Here is a 19,576-nt window from a genome sequence, read left to right as displayed (position 1 = left end):
CTACACATATTTGACCTATACTTTATTTAATAATTAAAGCCCAATAAACCTTAACCAATTTAGATCACTTTTAATTTGGGCTAACCTATCATGATAGTAAATAATAACATGTAATTGCTCTTTTTATATATGTGATGTCCATATTTTCCAACAATCTCCCACTTGGACCACATATATATACTAATTACTCTATAATTACATGTCATTATACTATCTTATGAGCTCAAAATTTTACTATCATATTCAAAAGGTATTCCCAACAATCTCGTCTATTAATTATGTTAACATAGAACCAAAGCGACTTTCGTTACATATATCGTAACTAAATCCATCCCTGATCACATATATTAACACAACCAAATGACATAGATCAAGTATGGATGTATAGCATGGAAATTACATGCAATATGATCTAAACATGTCTATTTCCAACTGGTCCTTCTTAAACCTTAGTGAGATCAAACCTTACCAAAATCAAAGTGTGAATAAACCAAATAAACCTTATTTCTGCAAAAAATAAACTTAATATCCATAAACTGAAATAACTAAAAATATGTCTATAACATAAAAGCATTTAAAAGTACAAACTCCTACTAAAATCAAAAATCCTTAAATGACATTACACCCATATGAGCAGTGTGCTCTTATAAAACCTTAAGTGTGGTCCTTTAGTAAGAGGATCCGCAATCATGAAGTTTGTCCTAATATACTTTATAGGCACCTAACCACTCTGAACTTTTACTTTAACAACCAGGAACTAAAGTCTATGTGTTTTGACTTTGATGTGCTCATGTTGCTGTTGGAATAAAATATTGCAATTTGTTTTCACAATTTGCACCTTAGTGAAAAAATCTTGTATCCATATTCCATCTAAATCGGAGTCTGTATACCTGATGATCTCTAACTGATTAGACCTCCGATATGTGAGCATGTAACCTTTTGTTCTCTGAAAATACCTTATAACCCTCTTAGATGTTATCCAATGGTCCAAACCAGGGTTGTTAATGTAGACAATATTGCAATGTATACAAACTTGAACATACATTAGACTTCCCACTGCTAAAATGTAAAAAATATTACGCATTTTTGTAATCTCAAAATCATTCTTAGGGCATTGATTTAGACTATACTTATTATTGACAAGCAGTATGTCATTAAATATAAAACCAAATATAAAACCTTACTCCCACTAAACTTATGGTATATACAATTATCGACAAAATTCATCTCTAAACGGAATGAGATAATCATTTGGTAAAATTTGTAATACTATTAACGAGAAGCATGCTTAAACCCATAGATAAAGTTCTTTAATTTGCAAATCATTAACTTTACATCATCAGACACAAAGTTTTCTAGTTGCACCATATAAATGTATGATCAATGTTACCATTGAGAAATCATTAACTTAATATTCATTCTTAAGGTCAAAATATTCCACTAAAGCTATTATAACCCTTTCTCTAGTGGACCTTTTTAATGACATTCGTTCTTGAGGTTGTTGAGATTGTTCTTTTGGAACAATTATCTAATTTTGAATAGGGAGTTGTTCAACATTGTCTTATTGAGGTTCTAGATTCACTTCTTAATCAATGATAGGTATGGGAACATAAACATCATCAAAAGTAAAAGTAGGAACTGAGTTAAAATTCAATTCCTCCTTAAAAGCAATGTCTCTAACCTTATTTCTTCCTCCAAACTCAACATCCTAAAAGAATGTTGCAATTTTCGTCTAAAAAATATTCCTAATTGTAGGATCATAAAACTCATAACCCTTAGATAGCTCATAATTTCCTTGAAACTTATACTTTATAGACATCAAAGAAGTCAAAAGTAATGTCATTTCAACCTTATCGTTTTTAGCAAAACGTTTCTCAATTTCGCCAAGGAAACCTTGGCCTGAGTAATCTTTTCAGATTCTGTGCCCCTAAAGGCTTTTGAAATGTTGTGCTTCATGATCACTAGATTCATGCAATTTGAACGATTCCACCTTTCAAAATCCCTTTTAACATAAGGGGTGTTTTTCGCAGTGAGAGGTGTGGGTTGTTCTTCCCTTAGTGCAATGTCTATGTTCATACAGCCAAACACTATAAGTAAGTGTCTTTTCCCTTCATTGAAATTAGTCCCATTAAGCATGGGTATAGAATTTATATTAGCAAATATTGTGGCAGTAGAAGATAAATTAGCTGAATATAGAACAGAAATAAATAAAAATAAGCTCACATCAATATTCATAAGTAAACAATAAATTCAGGATAATGGCTAATCCCATCTCAAGATACCAAACCCAACATTAATATCAAGTCTTTGGACAGTAATATTAATAGTAAGCTGTACTCTTATTGTAGCAATCAAACATTGACAATAAGTTATGTCAAACATTGAATTAATCTTTGGACTAACATATTGCTCACATAAAGTACCTTATAATTGTCACACATTTATCACCACAGATGTCATTGAAATTCTGCCAAATATTAACTTACCTTTGGGTCAATTAATAAATGCATAAATCACAAAAACATATAATCATCTTGATATTTTATATAAACTAATCTACATAAAAGAGATCACTTTGGCGGCATTTTGCTTCAACTAATCTATTTAAAATATTAGACATCCTTAATAAAACCCAAAGCCAAAATTTGAATTTATTTGTTTCAAAATATTTCCTTAATTTCATCTTTCAATCAAATTAAAAGATAATAGTATATATATGTATATATATTTATCCCAAAACAACATACGTTGATGTTGACAAATATAATAACAGTTGAATAAATCAAAATAACCTTACATAAGACTTTAAATTTAAACCAAAATAATTTGAATAAAGGACAACCTCATATCAAGATATCGACACTCCATTAAGATTTCATCTTTGGACAAATTATTAACTTGTAAGTGATATCTTGGTGTAGTAATCAAACATTGACAATAAGAACATGTCGAACAATAAACTTCCTTTGGGCCGATTTATTACTCACATATAAAACCAAATAATCGTCTTATGTTTATTACCATAGTTGCACATGTAATATTATTAACCTTCATTTGGGCGATTAATATTAACATAACTTAAGTTACATGCACACAAACTTTTATATTTTAAAACAAAATAATTTATACAAAAAAATCACTTTGGTGACTTATTGCTTCAATTAAGTAATTTTAAAATATATATAGTTATACTAATATTCAAATTTAAAATTTACCCAATAGTCAAAGGTCAAAACTAAAATTTTTTATTGCACTACAGTTTTCGAAATAACCCAAAATAAGGTTGTCTAAATAGCGCAATAAAAAAACGAAAACCTTAATCTTTGACTCAGTTTAAAAAAAAAAATCATATATATCAAAACCAAACATAAATAATGTAGTGGTTCAAGGTCAAATAACTAACAAGCGCATGTATTCATAATTTTGGCATAGAAAAACACTAAAGCAATTCACGAATATACATGTATTCATAATCAAATAGAAAAACGTACCTTGAATATACCATGTAAATCCAAAGTTATATTTATGATTAAACAAAGATTCGCATGAATACTTGAAAAATATTTTCAAGCCAATAAATCTCAAAAGCAAAATCATAATAATTGGTATATCCCACAATTCATACAATAAACCATATCATCATAATTTAACCAAATATTTGGAACCATAAGATGCCAAAACCTAATATTATACGACCAAACTTAAAACTAAAAATATATATGTTTATATCTTGGTAGCATAGATAATTGAAATTCATTGACTAATATTAATATCTTTAAAATAAGCAATTATGTACTAAGAAAAGAAATCAAAATAGGTGGCACAATTGGTAAAATTCAATAGCAACTATGATGCAAAACATTAAACGTGAAAGATTAATTCATCTTGCACCAAAGCACCCATAAAATTGAATATATAACCATAAAAAAACTTCAATGATATCCATCAAAACTTAATTTCACCAATTAAACTATAAAAATATCTTATTGAATAATGGTTATAAACACCTATTCACGTCAACTATAAACATGGATTAATCCTCAAAATCATTGATATGCATATAATATATATACACACAATTATAATAATAGAAAAATAATACTGGCTTGCCTTACATATTTCATGTAAACTCAAATTTATATTCAAGACTAAAGACATTATCATAAAACTTCTTTATACGCACAAACACTTACAAAAAATTCATAACCACCAAATATAAAAAGAATCCCAAATTGTATAAAAGCCTTCATATGCACAACCACTTATGAAAATTCATAGTCACCATATTAAAAAATCCAAAATATTTTAATTTTAGTTAGGTTCTATAAGGACAAAAACTTATATAAAATAATTATAGCGAAACCAAAAGTAATCATTCAGATATATGAATTGAATTCAATGATGAATATAATTCATCATGAATAAAGACAAAAGAAGATAATTCCATATACATTCAATCACAAACAAAAATTTAAAACAAATAATGAGAAAAATATATATATCTTAACAAATTCATTTATTCGATTATCAAGTGAATTAACTTTCAAAACCAATTATACAACCCAATTGGAATTCTTTAATTGAAAAATTTGTAAGTCTGTAACTCTAATCTAATAATGACTTTAACAAAAATTTATAAAATAATTGTGCGAAAAGAAGAGAAAGAAATCTCCCAAATCAATTTTTATCAATTGATTATAAATAAATAAATAAACCTTCATCTTTCGAATAGCATATGCAAATATTAAACTAGATTATATTTATAAAATCCTAAAATTTTATTTAAAGAATCAAAACCCAAAATTTTTAAGAATCTCAAAGATTCAACATAATATATAATTAAAATATCAAATCCATAAAATTAGAAAAGAAAAATGAATCAATCCAAAAATAATAAAGAATCAATTCATTCTCAATTATTCAACATGACAAAGCTCGGATGCCACTTGTTAGATTTGTAAAATAAATCTGAAATAAAATTGCAAACTGTAAACCAGGATCTATCATGTCAAATCATCAAGAATAAATCAAGAACAAAACCAGATGCGGAAACGTACCTGAATTCATTAATTTCTTGAAATCTATAAATTTTGGGGTTTGATATTCCAAATTAGCACACAAGAAATCTTAAGAAGTTGACTCTCTCTTTTCTAAAAATGGGATATTAGAAAAATTGCCTTGTGTGTAATTTGGAGACTATAACCCTAATATATATAACTTTGGCATATTAGCCCTAATTCCTAATTAGCCTATCATTAATTAGAAATTAATTAGAACTCAATTACTAGAGTATCTACACATATTTGACCCATACTTTATTTAATAATTAAATTTCAATAAACCTTAACCAAATTAGATCGCTTTTAATTTGGGCTAACCTATCATGATAGTAAATAATAACATGTAATTACTCTTATTATATATGTGATGTCCATATTTTCCAGCAATCTACCTGATAGGCGGCACCACATTTGTACCAGACTAGTATGAAACCGGTATTTATATACGGATACAGTGCAGGGGTGTGGTGCCTATCTGATAGGCGACACCAGTGACCCCTATCTGATAGGCGTGCGTATTAAATTTTCCACTTAACCACCCGGCTCAATAATAAAACTTAGTTAAAAAAATAGTAGAACATAAGGTAGAAGAGAGGGAGAAAAACGAAAGAAAGGAAAGGTATTTTTATTTTTACTTTTAAATAGAATATATTATGATGAGAATAAATTATTTTGTTAGTATTATATAGTTTTTTAGTGTTATTTTTATGTTTTGTTTTAAAGTTATTTTGTTTATTGTGATTTGTTAGATTATAAATGTAAATTTATATTAATTTTTAAGTTATTTTGTTAGTAAGTTTTGTGTTTAGGTTAACTATTTGTTTAAGGTTTATTGTGATTTGTTAGGTAATGAATGTTATGTTTTAATATTTTTAATATATTTGAAAGTTATTTTGTTAGTAACTATTATAAAGTAATTGTTAGCTAGTGATAACAACAGAAAAATATAGATAAATATTGAAAATCAAAATACAAATATTTTGTCATATATATTGGTAGAAATGACAATAAATCTGATATTTTCTGATGAGATAATAACTTCAGCACAAAGGGAGAAAGTTGATAAGATGGTGAGAGAATTGCAAGATTACAGAATGAAACCAGAAGAAGACATCATTCAACATCTTATTACTGTAAATCAAAAGATGCAAGAAGTGTTATGGAAGGGTCATGAACTGATTAGAAATAATAAAGTGCAGTACTTAACCCTTAAAGGGACATTAATAGAACGGGAGCATCAAATCATTTTAGACCAACTTTGGAAGACATTGGTACCACAAACCTATTTGAACCTAGTTATATACTTCGTGAAGTTTATAATCTCTTATGGTCCAAGGAAAATAGCGAGACAAAGTGTAGGTTTGCGAAATTTGACTAGGAAGCAAAATGTGTTCAACATACCATGGATGGATAAATTAGTTGTTAGGAAATTACCAAGAGAATTTTTAAATTCAATACCTGTTATAAAGATTGAAGGGGAAGAAGATCCTGAGGAATTTTCAAATTGGATTGTAGAAGATGAATTTGAAGAGATTTCAGAATTTAATATAGAGAATTTCCCAGAGGAAGATACAGGATCGGAGATGGAAGAAAACGTAGAAATGAATTTAAGTTGTTAAATGTAAAGATAAATGTTGTTCATGTACAAAATGAGAACTGAAAAAGTCTGAGCTTATGAATGAAAAAAAATTGCATATTGATATAATTTTGGTCTCCTTTTATTCATTAAATTTTTTATGTAAGTATTTTTTTCCTGTTCGAAATTTTTTATTTCTTTTTTAACAGATTGAGTATTGAAGATGGATAATCGGTTTTTCATATGTGTTTATTTCAATGGAATAATCTTGACAATAACTATTGGATGTATATTTGAATACCGCCAACAAATAGCAATGAGATTTAATAGAAATGTCTCGTTCGATGATATGAAGGAAATGATTAGTGCAAAAATTGTTAGACGTTTGGGAGAAGGATTTCGAAACTTTTCTACAAGTTTTCAGTTTCGATAAATCCCATCAAATTCACCGAAATAGAACTTATAGACGATGAAGACGTGGAGACAATGACCGCTCTTTATTATGGGAATCGAAGTGACCAAAATTCACCAATTTAGTTATTTGCTGAGTTAGCTAGTGTGGAGCCAACTCAATATTTCAATCCGTTAGGTAAAAAACATGGAGCTCAAGAACCGTGTATGGTGGCTCCAATATCGTACATTGATAGTTAATCGATTGTATGCGGGATTGATAACGAGCTTAATGTTGCACCCGATATTGATGTGGTTGGTGATGATGGATACAGTAGTAGTGATCCTTGGGATCACGAGGTTGATAGTGATGGTGATCCCGATGTAGATGAGGTTCCGAATGATATTGACAACAAAAATGTGAATGACGATGGAAACATTAACGTGTCTTCAGTCTGGAACCAAATTCAACGTATTGTGATACACAATAATCTTGGAGCACACATGTCACTCATAGACCCCGACGCGGCGCACGCAGTTGAGTTCCGGAGTACCCTGAAATACTATCTACTCACTGGCTGGCCATAGATTCCGATCCTGAGGAGTTGTTCATGGGCCAGAGATTCGAAAGTAAGGAAGATTGCGTGTTTGATATTAAACGGTATAGAATGAATATATCAATGGACTACAAAGTCGTTGTGTCTAAACCAACATTATATATTGGGAAGTGTTGAAAGTCAACGGAAAGCTGCAATTGGCAGGTACGAGCCGCATTTATTCAGAAGTCACAGATGTGGGAGATACGAAAATTTGTTGGACCTTACACATGCACGTCAACACGTATGACAAAAGATCATCGAAAACTTGATTCCAAAACTATCTGTACGTGTATTATGCTAATGGTGAAGGACATGTTGACCATTTAAGTTTCGGTACTGATTGTTAAAATGCAGGCATGATTTCAGTATCGAGTATCATACTGAAAGGCGTGGATAGCTAAATAGATGGCAATGGAGCAATTGTACGGGGATTTTGATGCGTCGTACAATGAGCTACAGAGACGGATAGCCGCTATGTAGGAGTACATACCGGGGACTGTCATTAAGTTACAGACACCACCTTATTACGATCTGGATGACCAATTACAACCAGGAAAAAGAATTTTTCATCGGATGTTCTGGACATTTGATCCATGTGTGCGCGCATTTCCCCACTGCAAGCCGTTTGTGCAAGTAGATGGGACCTAGCTATACAGAAAATATACACAGATCCTACTTCTTATGGTTACTTAAGATGGAAACAAGAACGTGCTCCCAATAGTGTTTGCCATCGTAGATAAGGAGAACATAGAATCATGAGAATTTTTCCTTACGAATCTGCGGAGGTATGTTATTGACAACGATAATATTTGCATCATCTCTGATAGAGGGAAATGATTAATTGTCGCCATTAAGCGTTCTGGTGTGCCATGAAGATCCGTTTACTACATCTAACACATTGCGGCAAACATCTACCGAGATTATAAGAATGCAGACTGGTGGAGACAAGTTGTGAAAATGGGTAAATGATAAACTTATCTTTTCAATATATGTTTTAATGTTTTAGGGTGAGATTGTAACTTATATTTTCTTAATACATACACAACGCACGAGCTAGAGCCACACATTTTTGGGTAAAGAATGACTCGACTTGAGAGTGACATGGAGGGTCAAATGAACACATCTTTTCGATAGTGGTTGGGTACCATGGAGCTGTGGTAATGGGCTCAAAGTTTCGACGAGGGCTTTCGCTATGGTCATATAACCACTAACTTGGCGGAGGGGATTAACTCCGTATTGTTGAAAACGTGACATCTTTCAATTTCATCTGTCTTCTCGGCTACATTCTAAAGGTTGGCTACCTTGATACCAAGCATGGGTCAGCAACAAGTCAACTAGATGGAAGCGGGACACGTGTTTGTCGAAGATGTCAGGGATGCAATGGTTGCAAACCATTGGATGGCGAGGTCAATGGATGTAGAAGTATATTTACGACGTCTTGAAACGTTTCGAGTTACGGAGACCATCGGTCGTTGACCCGGTATATCACCTAGGTCCTATGGTGTTGATATTCGAAGCAGACGATACGATTGCAGGAGGTTCCAGACACTTCATTATCCATGTGCGCATGTCATGGCAGCTTGTGCTAAAGTCTCACTGAATGTTGAATAATTTATCGATGATGTATACACCCTCGAGCATATGTTGCGTGTCTGGAAGAATGAGTTCCTTGTCCTGCCTGACCTGTCTACGTGGAAGGTGTCTCCAACGACTTTTGAGCTTGTCTCAGACAAAGGGTTGTGTAGGAATCCGAAAGGTTATCCTCAATCATCCAAAATTCATAATGAAATGGACATTAGGGAGAAATTTGACGGTAAGTGTTATGGATTATGCAGATTAGCTGGCCATAATCGGAGTAAATGCCCGCAACGAAACTATCATATTGGATAATCGTCACGATCGGGTAGGAACTGAGCTTATGTAATCCAATGTACCTAATTTAAATTACAAAGTTTGTTCCTCGTTTTAATGTTGCAATGTATCTAATTTATGATCACAAAGTTTGTTCCAAGTTTTAATGTTGTAATGTATCTAATTTATATTACAAAGTTTGTTTCAAGTTTTAATGTTGTAATATATCTAATTTATGAGCACAAAGTTTGTTCCAAGTTTTAATGTTGTAATGTATCTAATTTATGATCACAAAGTTTGTTCCAAGTTTTAATGTTGTAATGTATCTAATTTATGGTCACAAAGTTTTTCTAAGTTTTAATGTTGTAATGTATCTAATTTATGACCACAAAGTTTGTTCCAAGTTTTAATATTGCAATTAATCTAATTAAATAAATACAAATATTATCTTTTTTTTTCATTTATAAACTTTTTCGAATTAGAAAAGTACAAACTTTGTAATATTTAAATTACAAGAAACCCCTAAAATTGATGGTTTGAAGGTGTGGTTCTAGGGGTATATTTTTACGAGGGTTGACGTTCATGTTGCGGGTGATCGCGGCGATTAACATTCTCTTCAACCACAGGTGGGGCTGTGTGAAACATGAAAAAAAAATCATATGCCCTGAACACCATCAATGAACTTGAGCCGGGAGGAGTGGAGTATTGCGGTGGATACGAGCGAGGAGGAGTGGAGTAATGCGGTAGATACGGGCTTGAAGGAGTGATGTACTATGGTGGTACTGGACTGAAGATATCAAACTTGGAATGATATCCTGTCCTGACAAACCTGGGAAATAGTTATTGACTCGCAACTTCGAATGATAAGAACTATCCCCAGAATGTGTATTCGATCGCTCGGGCTCTAGCTTTGGCTCGGGTTCAAGGTTGGGCTCGAGCTCGGGTTTAGGGTCGGGCTCGTATGCCCTAAGTCGACGCATGTATAGGGGGACTACAATCGATTGCCCACCAAGTAAATATGGTTTCCCTGTACTGGAGTACCATTATATGTACTCTAACGATGGTTGCAAATCGAAAGAAATATCCATCTAAGGTTTCTGCGCCATCCGATTATCCAACACTGCAATATACTTCTGGTGTACAACCACCCAATTATTTTCATGTTTTCCTCTCTTGTTAATCCCATGGATTTTTCCTAACTGTATTGGCAGATCCGGGATATACTAGATGCAACCAAACTGCCGGAATACTCGATCACCATGATGCCACTTGACTGTCTAGAAATTGATAATGAGTGTGTTAATGCACTACAGGTGTGAATGAATGTGGGTAGACGAGGGTATACCAGTCGTAATTTTCGGTCTCCGATACGACATCCAGATAAACTACACGATTAATAACATGGTTAAAATTTAACACTGTTCGAGTAAGATATACAAAGTAATTACATGTCGCGAATATTGGAATAGCTTACCTCTTCTCCGGCATGTTATTCAATCATGAGACGATATATCAGAACGATATATGACCTCTCGATACCTAGATTGGTACTCCATCTACGAAAACAAATTACATGTTAGAATAGTATCATTAGAATAGTATCATTAGAAAAAAAGTCAATTAATTTCTATAAAAAGTAAAATTTTCTCACCTGTTAACCAGTGGAAATACGTATGCTTGGTGACTAATCGATACTAAGAATGACATCTGGTAAAGGGCCCAAGATTGCAGCAATATGAGTCATCGACCTATGTCTACAGCATCAGGCTTTGTCGTCCGAAAAAGCTAACGATACAACACAGCCAGAACTGCAGAACCCCAACTATACGAGCAAACATTCTGCAAGTCAGTTAATAAGGGTAAATACATCAAATGAACCCTGTTGTTGTTCGCATCCGGCATCAATACACCCCCTATAATATGCATAATGTACACTCAAGTTGCACATATCACCTTATGCTCAGTGGCATTAATTGATAAATGTTCAAAATTGGCTTTCAGCCATGAAAATCTCAAACCCGTAAATTTGGACTAGCATCATTGGGCGAGACTCCTAGTAGGCTATAACAAAGGGCAGTCGAATCAGATATCGTACTTGCGCTCGTTACGACACTCCCATTGATTGGAAGCCCAAGTTGCAGTGCAACATCCTCTAGAATGATAGTGCACTCCCCACATGGCAAATGAAAAGTGTGGGTCTTTAGGCGCCAACGCTCGACCAATGCAAATATTAAATCATATAGCAAATCAAACATCCGGATCAATGTTGTTGACCCGAATTCGGCTAACTCTAAGTATGACATTAGTCATTCATCTGGGGGATATCCTAAACCATTCACCCGACCCCTTAATGCGCGGTGCAGGCTCTGACACTGTTAAATTACAGAAAATGGTTATTATAACATAATTTAGTTTCGTAAATGACATGGATAATTTATTTTCGTAAATGACGTGGAACTTTTTTTAAGGGAACCCGTGAATAACAAATAACAATATACTACCATATTATTAACTGTGTTTGATATGTGATCATCATTCTTAATCAATGAACCCATTTCGATACCGCAATTTCAAAACAAAATTTGATAATTAATTTCTAAATTTGATGCATTTTAAATATTTATCAAAATACCTAAATTTTATATATTGCTTTTAATTACAAAAATACCCAACAGCTTTTGTCCAGTATCATATTTTTTTGCTATACTACATTAACAAAATAAATATATTTTATAAATTCCAACTCAAATTCCAACTCAATGGTCTCATTCACAAATTCCATTTCAATGGTCTAATTTTTACCTACATAAAAACTAAAAAATTTATATTAAAATAATAAAAATAACATGTCAATCAAAAGAAAAAAAACAAAAACATAACATAAATTATCTCAAAATAATAAATACGAATATTGTTATTATTATTTAAAATGATAATAAGTAAAATGTATTGGTTTAAAAGATAATATATATAATAACATGCCAACTAAATTATTGTCAAAAAAAATATAATTATTTTTCTAGAAGGATTCAAAAGAAATTTAAATTATAATATTTATAAAAAATATAAAATAAAATTTAAAACACATAAACTCTTATTCCCTATTATAAAATCTAAAAAAATTAGAACACATAAACTCTTATTCGTCAGCGGGTCGGGTTTTCGTCGTATACCCGTATTTCTTTGGTGCCGCCTATTTAGATGGCATATCTGATTTTTTATTGATTTTTTTAATCAACTATGTCAGATTTTTAGGGTGGTGTCGCCTATGCACCACCCTCCACTTGCATCAATGTACCATTTTGATACATAATCCATCTGACATACTATTTAAGTAATTTTTTTCATAATATTCGGGTAAAAAAGCCCAAATAATTGCTTCATCTCCTTTTTCACTGTCATGGGAAACCATGAAATCTTTGCTTCTATTGGTTCCTCCATGCTCAATGATCTGAATATATATATATATATATATATATATATATATATATATATATATATATCAAATTATAGCAACATTTACAAACAAGTGAAAACACATTAAGAATATATATGGGGTATTAGAGAAGAAAGGTTTAACTTGTTAGAAAAAAGTCATAATGATTTTTTTGGCTTTTCAACTTTACAAAAGAAAATCATGTAACCCTTCATTTAATTTTTTATTTCTTTCGACTTTTAAACTTGTGTTTTTTGTCAAATCACTTTAAAATGGGTGGAGAAGTTAATGTTTGTTAGCTTTGCTAATGTGACATAAATGTGGATGACATGTTAACATTTAATAATTTTTTCAATTTTAAAAATATTAAAATATAATTTTTATATTAAAATTTTAATTTTAAAAATATTTTTTATATTTTTGAATTTTAAAATTTTAAAAATAAATTAAATGCTTACGCGTCAACAAAGTTAAAAAAACATTAATTTTTTCATCTATTTTGGGTGATTTGATAAAAAAGAACGTAAGTTTAATGCTAAAAAAGGTGAAAAATTAAATAAAGAGCTAAAATGACTTTTTTTTGTAAAGTTGGAGAGCCAAATAAATTATTATGCATAAAAAATATATATTTCTTATTGGGAACATTATTGTCGTCATTGAGTACGCTAAGATGTCGTGCATTGCATGCATGCATGGCCAGGCACACAAGGAATAATAACAAAGCCTTACGCATGTAAGTTTTGTCGTTGGCTTGATAATCTTCATAAAATGGAAATTGAGTTGTATCTAGGGAGTGCAAGATGTCTTGAACATGTTTATGTCAAGTAAACAACTAAATTGTAGTAAAAGTGAGTCTCTTCTGCCTTTAGCAAGGCTAATCTTTATGAGATTCAAAGGCTTACCAAGTTTAAGATTAGAGACCTGCTGGTAAGATATTTGGGAGCACCTTTAGTACGTAGTAACAAGAAGACTAGTCGAAAAGATAGTGTGCAACTGATAAAAAAAAGATAACAGACAACGTTAATCATTGGTCCTCCAAGCTCTTATCCTATGCCAAGAGACTCCAACTTATTCAATTAGTGTTGTTCAATATAAAAAATTATTGGTGCAAACACTTTTTATTGCCTAAATCAGTAATTCACAAGATTACAAACAATATTCTCTCTCTTCTTCTTCTTCTTCTTCTTTTTTTTTGTTGAATATCATAAGAATGCTCTTGATTCTTTTGAAAGAGTATGCTATCCTAAACTAGAGGTTATAAGTGTTTAGATATTTTAATATTTGATAAATAAATTATTCTTAAAAATTAGGGGTTACCAAATATGGTTAAGGATTTTTCTTGTATTTAGTTTTACTAGTTTTAGCTTTGAGCTTACTATTTTTAGCTATTGTAAAGCCTATAAAAGCCTAGAATCATTTGGAGTTATTCATCAATTCAATCAAAATCATCCTCTCTCATTTGAGTTAAAAGCTCGTTTTTCTCTCTTTCTCTACTTGTAAGTGCAATACTCGGAGCCAAGTTTGTTCTTGTTAGCCTAGAAAAGGTTTCACCTATGGCCTCAGAAAATAGTTTTGTGTGTAAAAGCTTGATTTTCAATGATGCCAGAAAAGGCGATTTTAGAATCCCATTTTCATAAATCAAACTTGTAAATATTAAAAATGAATATTAAGGGGTTGGTATATGATTTTATTAAATTTTTACCCATCAATTTTGTTTATTAATTGTTTAATTTAGGTACGAGTACTAAATTGTAAAAGTCTTATCGCTATAGATTTTTAATTAGCTAAAGGTTCAAAATGGTAATTAAACCAATTTACTTCATCAAATAGTGTAGAATGATGTTAATTTCCATTAACTTTGGTTAATTATGATTATGGTCTAATTAATTAAAGTTTAGTTAAGTTAATTAGGTGATTAAACAATAAATTAAAGTATAAAAGGCAAAAAACTTGTGTTTGTAGATTTTGATTTGCTAAAAAAAATGAGCGTTTCTGAAGTTTTGTCCGATGACCGGATTGGTGACGGAATTAGCACTGATGAGGAGCGTAACACCAAAAAGGTCAGGTTTAAAGTGGTGGGAGGGGATTCAACGGATAACATGATGGTAGACACAATTTCAGTGAGAGGAGTTTCTTGGAAAGAGAAGCTTTTGGGAAGGAATGGTTCTGAATCATGTGATGGCACCTCTGATGTGGACCTTGTAATTGAAGATGGTGACATTCTTCAATCCTCCATTAATGGAATCCCCGCCATTGATTTCTCGGAACGATTAAGGAATATTTTGGTTAGAGATATGGAGACTACTGTTGTCGTCAAGTTGTTGGGACGTAACATAGGCTACGGAGTGTTACTCAATCGCATTTCAAGCCTTTGGAAACCCTCTCAACCTTTTCGCCTGATGGACATCGAGAATGGTTATTACCTTGTCCGATTCCAGTGGCTCTGACTCAAGGCCCTTGGATAGTGTTTGGACACTACCTAACCGTTCAGCCATGGACGATTGATTTTGACCCGTTGAGACCTTTTCCTAGCGTGGTTATGGCTTGGATCCGCTTTCCAGGACTGCCGGGATTTCTGTATAAAAAACGGATATTAGAGGAGATAGTAAACTTGGTCGGACAAGTGGTTAAACTAGATATCAAGACAGGTAGTGGAGCAAGGGGACAATTCGCAAGAATGGCTGTGTCGATAGATATGGAAAAGCCACTTACCTCGCAAGTCTCGATCAACGGCAGGATGCAACGGGTGGAATTCGAAGCTCTTCCCACGGTATGTTTTTCTTGTGGCAACTATGGCCATCTAAAAAGCTCTTGTTTTTCTTCTTTGACAGATCGGAACATACACGGTGGTAAGGAGGACTCACCTAAGGCGATGGACAAGGAAGCAGATCCGGCGGCGGCGGCGGCAGACGCCTTTGGTCCGTGGATGGTAGTCCAGCGCAAATCAAGGCGCAATCAGGCTGGAAAACGAAATCAGAAGGCGAAAGTTGCGGAAGGAAATCTGGCTGGCTCCAGATTCGCGGCGTTAAACTCTCTAGACAAACAACCAGTAGATTTGGGGACTGAAAATTCGGGGTTGAAGGAGATTACTTTTAAACAAGGAGAATTTATTAAGAAATTAAAAGAGAATAGGCCTGGGTCAAGTTCTGGGTTGCTGGTTGAAGGATATAAGGGTAAGGAGGTATTGGGTCAAGGCAGTTTTATTGGGCCTGCTGAACAGACTAGTGGTCTGGCTTATTTGGGTGATGAACAGAAAATAACGGGGGAAGGCCTGACGCGGGACAGACTGCTTTTAGGGGATAATATTGGGTCTAACTTAGACGGAGCCCAATTAATTTCTACAGCTAAATCGAATATGGGAATTTAGGGAGCTTGGAGCACACTGTTCAGTTCGGTCCCGCATCTGATCTACAGAATAAACACTCCTCTTTACACTTCAATCCCACATTCGCAGGTCCTCTTGAATTGGTGGTGGATTTAAATCCTAATTTTTTGGATCCCAAACGGCATTCGGCCGTAAATTTTAAAGAAAATTCAGATCACAAGTTGAAATCAACAGGGTCAAATAATAGATCAGGGGCCTCTAATATTTTAAATGTTTTGCCAAAAGGATACGGATTGGATAATAAAAAAGGGAGTGGGCGTAACGGAAGAACACTAAATAAAACAATTCATGGACGCGGGGGACGTTTTAAAATTGCTGGAAGTTCACGTGTCCCACTTCTAGATGCTATGAATTCTATGGCAAAACTTATTGGTGAACAAGTGGAAACCTTTACTGATAAGGTCGCTGCTAATGATGAGGGAGGTAAAGTTTTCTGTTGCCCTTTGAAAGGTTAGTCCTCGTACCTTTAATTTTTTTATATTTATGAATTTTACTATTTTTTCTTGGAATTGTTAGGGTTGTGCTAGCTTGAAGTTTATTCGGGTTTTCCGTGAATACAATCGGGAACATAAACCAGATTTGCTTAGCCTTATTGAAACGAGGGTCAATGGAGGAAAAGCTGATTCGGTTATTGCAAAACTTGGTTTTCATCGTTCACATCGTGTGGAGGCAACGAGGTTTTCTGGTGGTATATGGATTTGTTGGAAGGAATCTGTTTGTGTGAATGTTCTCAAAAATCATTCTAAATTTGTGTTAGTTAAAGTTACTAGTACCTCTTTCAGGCAACCTTTTCTGGTCACCTTTGTGTATGGTAGCCCTAATTATAGTAAAAGGAGACTTTTATGGGAGGCTTTACATAGAACTATTCCAGTTGATGGGTCTCCATGGATGGCGATTGGTGACTTTAACACTATTTTTTCTCCCACTGAAAGGAGAGGGGGTTGGACTCTAGGGAAAAGATGTCTGTTTTTTGGCGAGCTTATAGACTCAACCCTATTGCAAGATATAAGTTTTAGAGGTTCGCAATTCACTTGGTAAAGAGAGGGGATTATAGAGCGTCTGGATAGGGCTATTTGCAACAATGCGTGGTGTACTTTTTTTTCCAAATTCCATGGTGAGTCACTTGCCACGACTCAAATCTGATCATAGCCATTAAAAATGTATTTGATGCCATATTTCCATTCCTCAAAAGGGCATCCGTTCAGATTCTTAGCGGGTTGGGTTGAACATCTAGTGTTTTCGGATTTCGTTAAAGAGAATTTGAGGGTTTCTGCTAACATGTCAACAGTACACTCCAAGTTTACTAATCAAGTTAAAAGATGGAATAAAGATGTGTATGGTCATATTGCTACCCGTAAGAAGCTTTTGACTAAAAACCTTCATAGCATTGAGATTGAGCAGATAGAAGAAACTTGGCATATCTTAATCAAATTGAGATAGAGATTAGAGGGGATTTGGAAAATGTGTTGCATTATGAGGAGATACTTTGGTGACAAAAGGCTCGTTGTGACTGGTTAGTTTTGAGGGACCGCAACACCAAAATTTTTCACATGCGCACTTTGAAGAGAAGGAAGCAAAATCAAATCACCACATTAAATAATGATTTGGGAGAGTGAATTATGGATGATGAGGAATTGAAAATTAAAGCGATTAATTTTTATACTACTTTGTATGGTGAGCACCCCGGTCCGATGAAAGGTTTACCCCTTAATGCTTTCCCGCGTATCACTGACGGAGATTTTAATCTCCTTAATAATCCAGTTTCTGATGAGGAAATCAAAGTTGCTCTGTTTTACATGGCACCTTTGAAGGCTCCAGGAAGTGATGGATATCATGCCTTTTTTCCATAAAAGTCAGTGGGATCACGTAGGCGCCTCCGTTTGCAAATGGGTTAAGGGTATTTTTGCTGGTGAAAGCATTGATTCAGAATTGAACAACTCGCTTATTGTTCTTATCCTTAAAATCTAAAATCTAGAAGGTTTCGCTCATTTTTGACCAATTAGTTTGTGTTATGTTCTCTACAAGTTGGTTATGAAGGTCATTACTAATCGATTTGAAGTGGTTTTCCCCAAACTTATAACTCCTGAGCAGACTGGCTTTCTAGCAGGATGGAGCATCACAGACAATATTGTCATTGCACAAGAAGTTATTTTGTAACACCCCTTACCCTAGACCATTTCCGGTGTTGAGCATGGGGCTTTACTTGACTTAACTTATTAGTTCAGGGCATAAAAATTTGCTTTTAAAATTTATTTCACTGTTCACCATAATGCTGTGCACCTGCAGAACAGTCACTAATTTAATTATAACTTGAGTTACAAAACTCAAAATTTAGATCCGTAAATTTTTCCTCAAACTAAACACATATATTATCTTACCATAAAATTTTAAGAATTTTTGGTTTAGCCAATTAGTATAGTTTATTCATTAAATTCTCCCATGTTTCACTGCCTAACGGTTTTGACCTTTATTCACTAAAAATCAATTTTCTCATTGTATGATTTTCATATGGTGTTCTCACTTGTTTCTACAGAAATAGACTCACTAAAGAATCTAGACATATAAATTATAACTCATAATTATCTTTTTACAATTTTTAATGATTTTCTAAATTCAGAATAGGGGACTCAAAAAACCATTCTGAACCTGTCTAACCAAAATTCAAATATCTTAGAATATAAAATTCCTTTACCCATGCCGTTATATTTCTATGAAAATAGACTCGATAAGCTTTAGTTCTATATATCATTCACTCTCTAATTCATTTTATACTATCCTTGGTGATTTTTCAATGGCACGTCATTGCTGCTGTCCCAAAACTGTTTCATGGCAAATTTTTACTCTTTCATAATTTCTAGGTATAAACTATCACCTAGGCATTCATAATACCAAACATATTCTTACTTAGCCATTTTAATAGCTAAACATTATCACATATTTACACATCATCCTTTAGCAATATCATAAGGACATACATTCAAAATGACTAAGTCTCTATACATGCCATAGCTCAAACATTGATCATCATAAAATACCGAGTTGTTGCTGTTGTTGATAGTGTAAGCGCTCTCCGACGTTTTTAAGATCCCCGAATTAGCTTTGCAATACTATAAAAGAAGGAAAATAAAAGAAGTAAGCATAAAGATTTGTAAGTTTACAAGCAAATAAATAATAACATTTGACACAAATAATTATACTCAAATGTCATGATCTTTAATTTCCTCTTTACTTACTCTCTTACTCATTCACTTACTTGTTTACTTAGATAACTCATGATTA

The 19,576-nt window shown here is 33.1% G+C and overlaps 1 protein-coding gene and 1 long non-coding RNA gene across 2 annotated transcripts; one reads left to right on the top strand and one right to left on the bottom strand.

The window, feature by feature from the left end:
* Positions 1–14,847: 14,847 nt before the first annotated feature.
* Positions 14,848–15,968, bottom strand: LOC128040641 (uncharacterized). The gene is made up of 2 exons (XR_008195447.1): positions 15,625–15,968; positions 14,848–15,487 (listed from the first exon to the last, which is right to left on the bottom strand). It is a non-coding gene; the product is annotated as an uncharacterized LOC128040641 (long non-coding RNA).
* A 685-nt stretch (positions 15,969–16,653) lies between these two features.
* On the top strand, positions 16,654–17,737 carry LOC105780926 (uncharacterized). The gene is made up of 3 exons (XM_052629241.1): positions 16,654–16,725; positions 16,814–17,258; positions 17,490–17,737. The coding sequence occupies exons 1-3, from the start codon at positions 16,654–16,656 to the stop codon at positions 17,735–17,737; spliced, it is 765 nt and encodes a 254-aa protein (XP_052485201.1).
* Positions 17,738–19,576: the final 1,839 nt, after the last annotated feature.

The sequence above is a fragment of the Gossypium raimondii genome, chromosome 4 (genome assembly GCF_025698545.1).
Source record: "Gossypium raimondii isolate GPD5lz chromosome 4, ASM2569854v1, whole genome shotgun sequence".
Lineage (NCBI taxonomy): Eukaryota > Viridiplantae > Streptophyta > Magnoliopsida > Malvales > Malvaceae > Gossypium > Gossypium raimondii.
Note: the sequence above shows the minus strand (reverse complement) of the source record. Positions and strands in the feature narration are given on the sequence as shown.

What these genes read in the sequence shown, in the direction of transcription:
- LOC105780926 (XM_052629241.1), top strand. Translation starts at nt 16,654, where the DNA reads ATGGCAAAACTTATTGGTGAACAAGTGGAAACCTTTACTGATAAGGTC. An exon ending in CTAATGATGAGGGAGGTAAA is followed by an intron (nt 16,726 to 16,813) that starts GTTTTCTGTTGC and finishes TGGAATTGTTAG; the next exon opens with GGTTGTGCTAGCTTGAAGTT. An exon ending in TTGGACTCTAGGGAAAAGAT is followed by an intron (nt 17,259 to 17,489) that starts GTCTGTTTTTTG and finishes ATTCCTCAAAAG; the next exon opens with GGCATCCGTTCAGATTCTTA.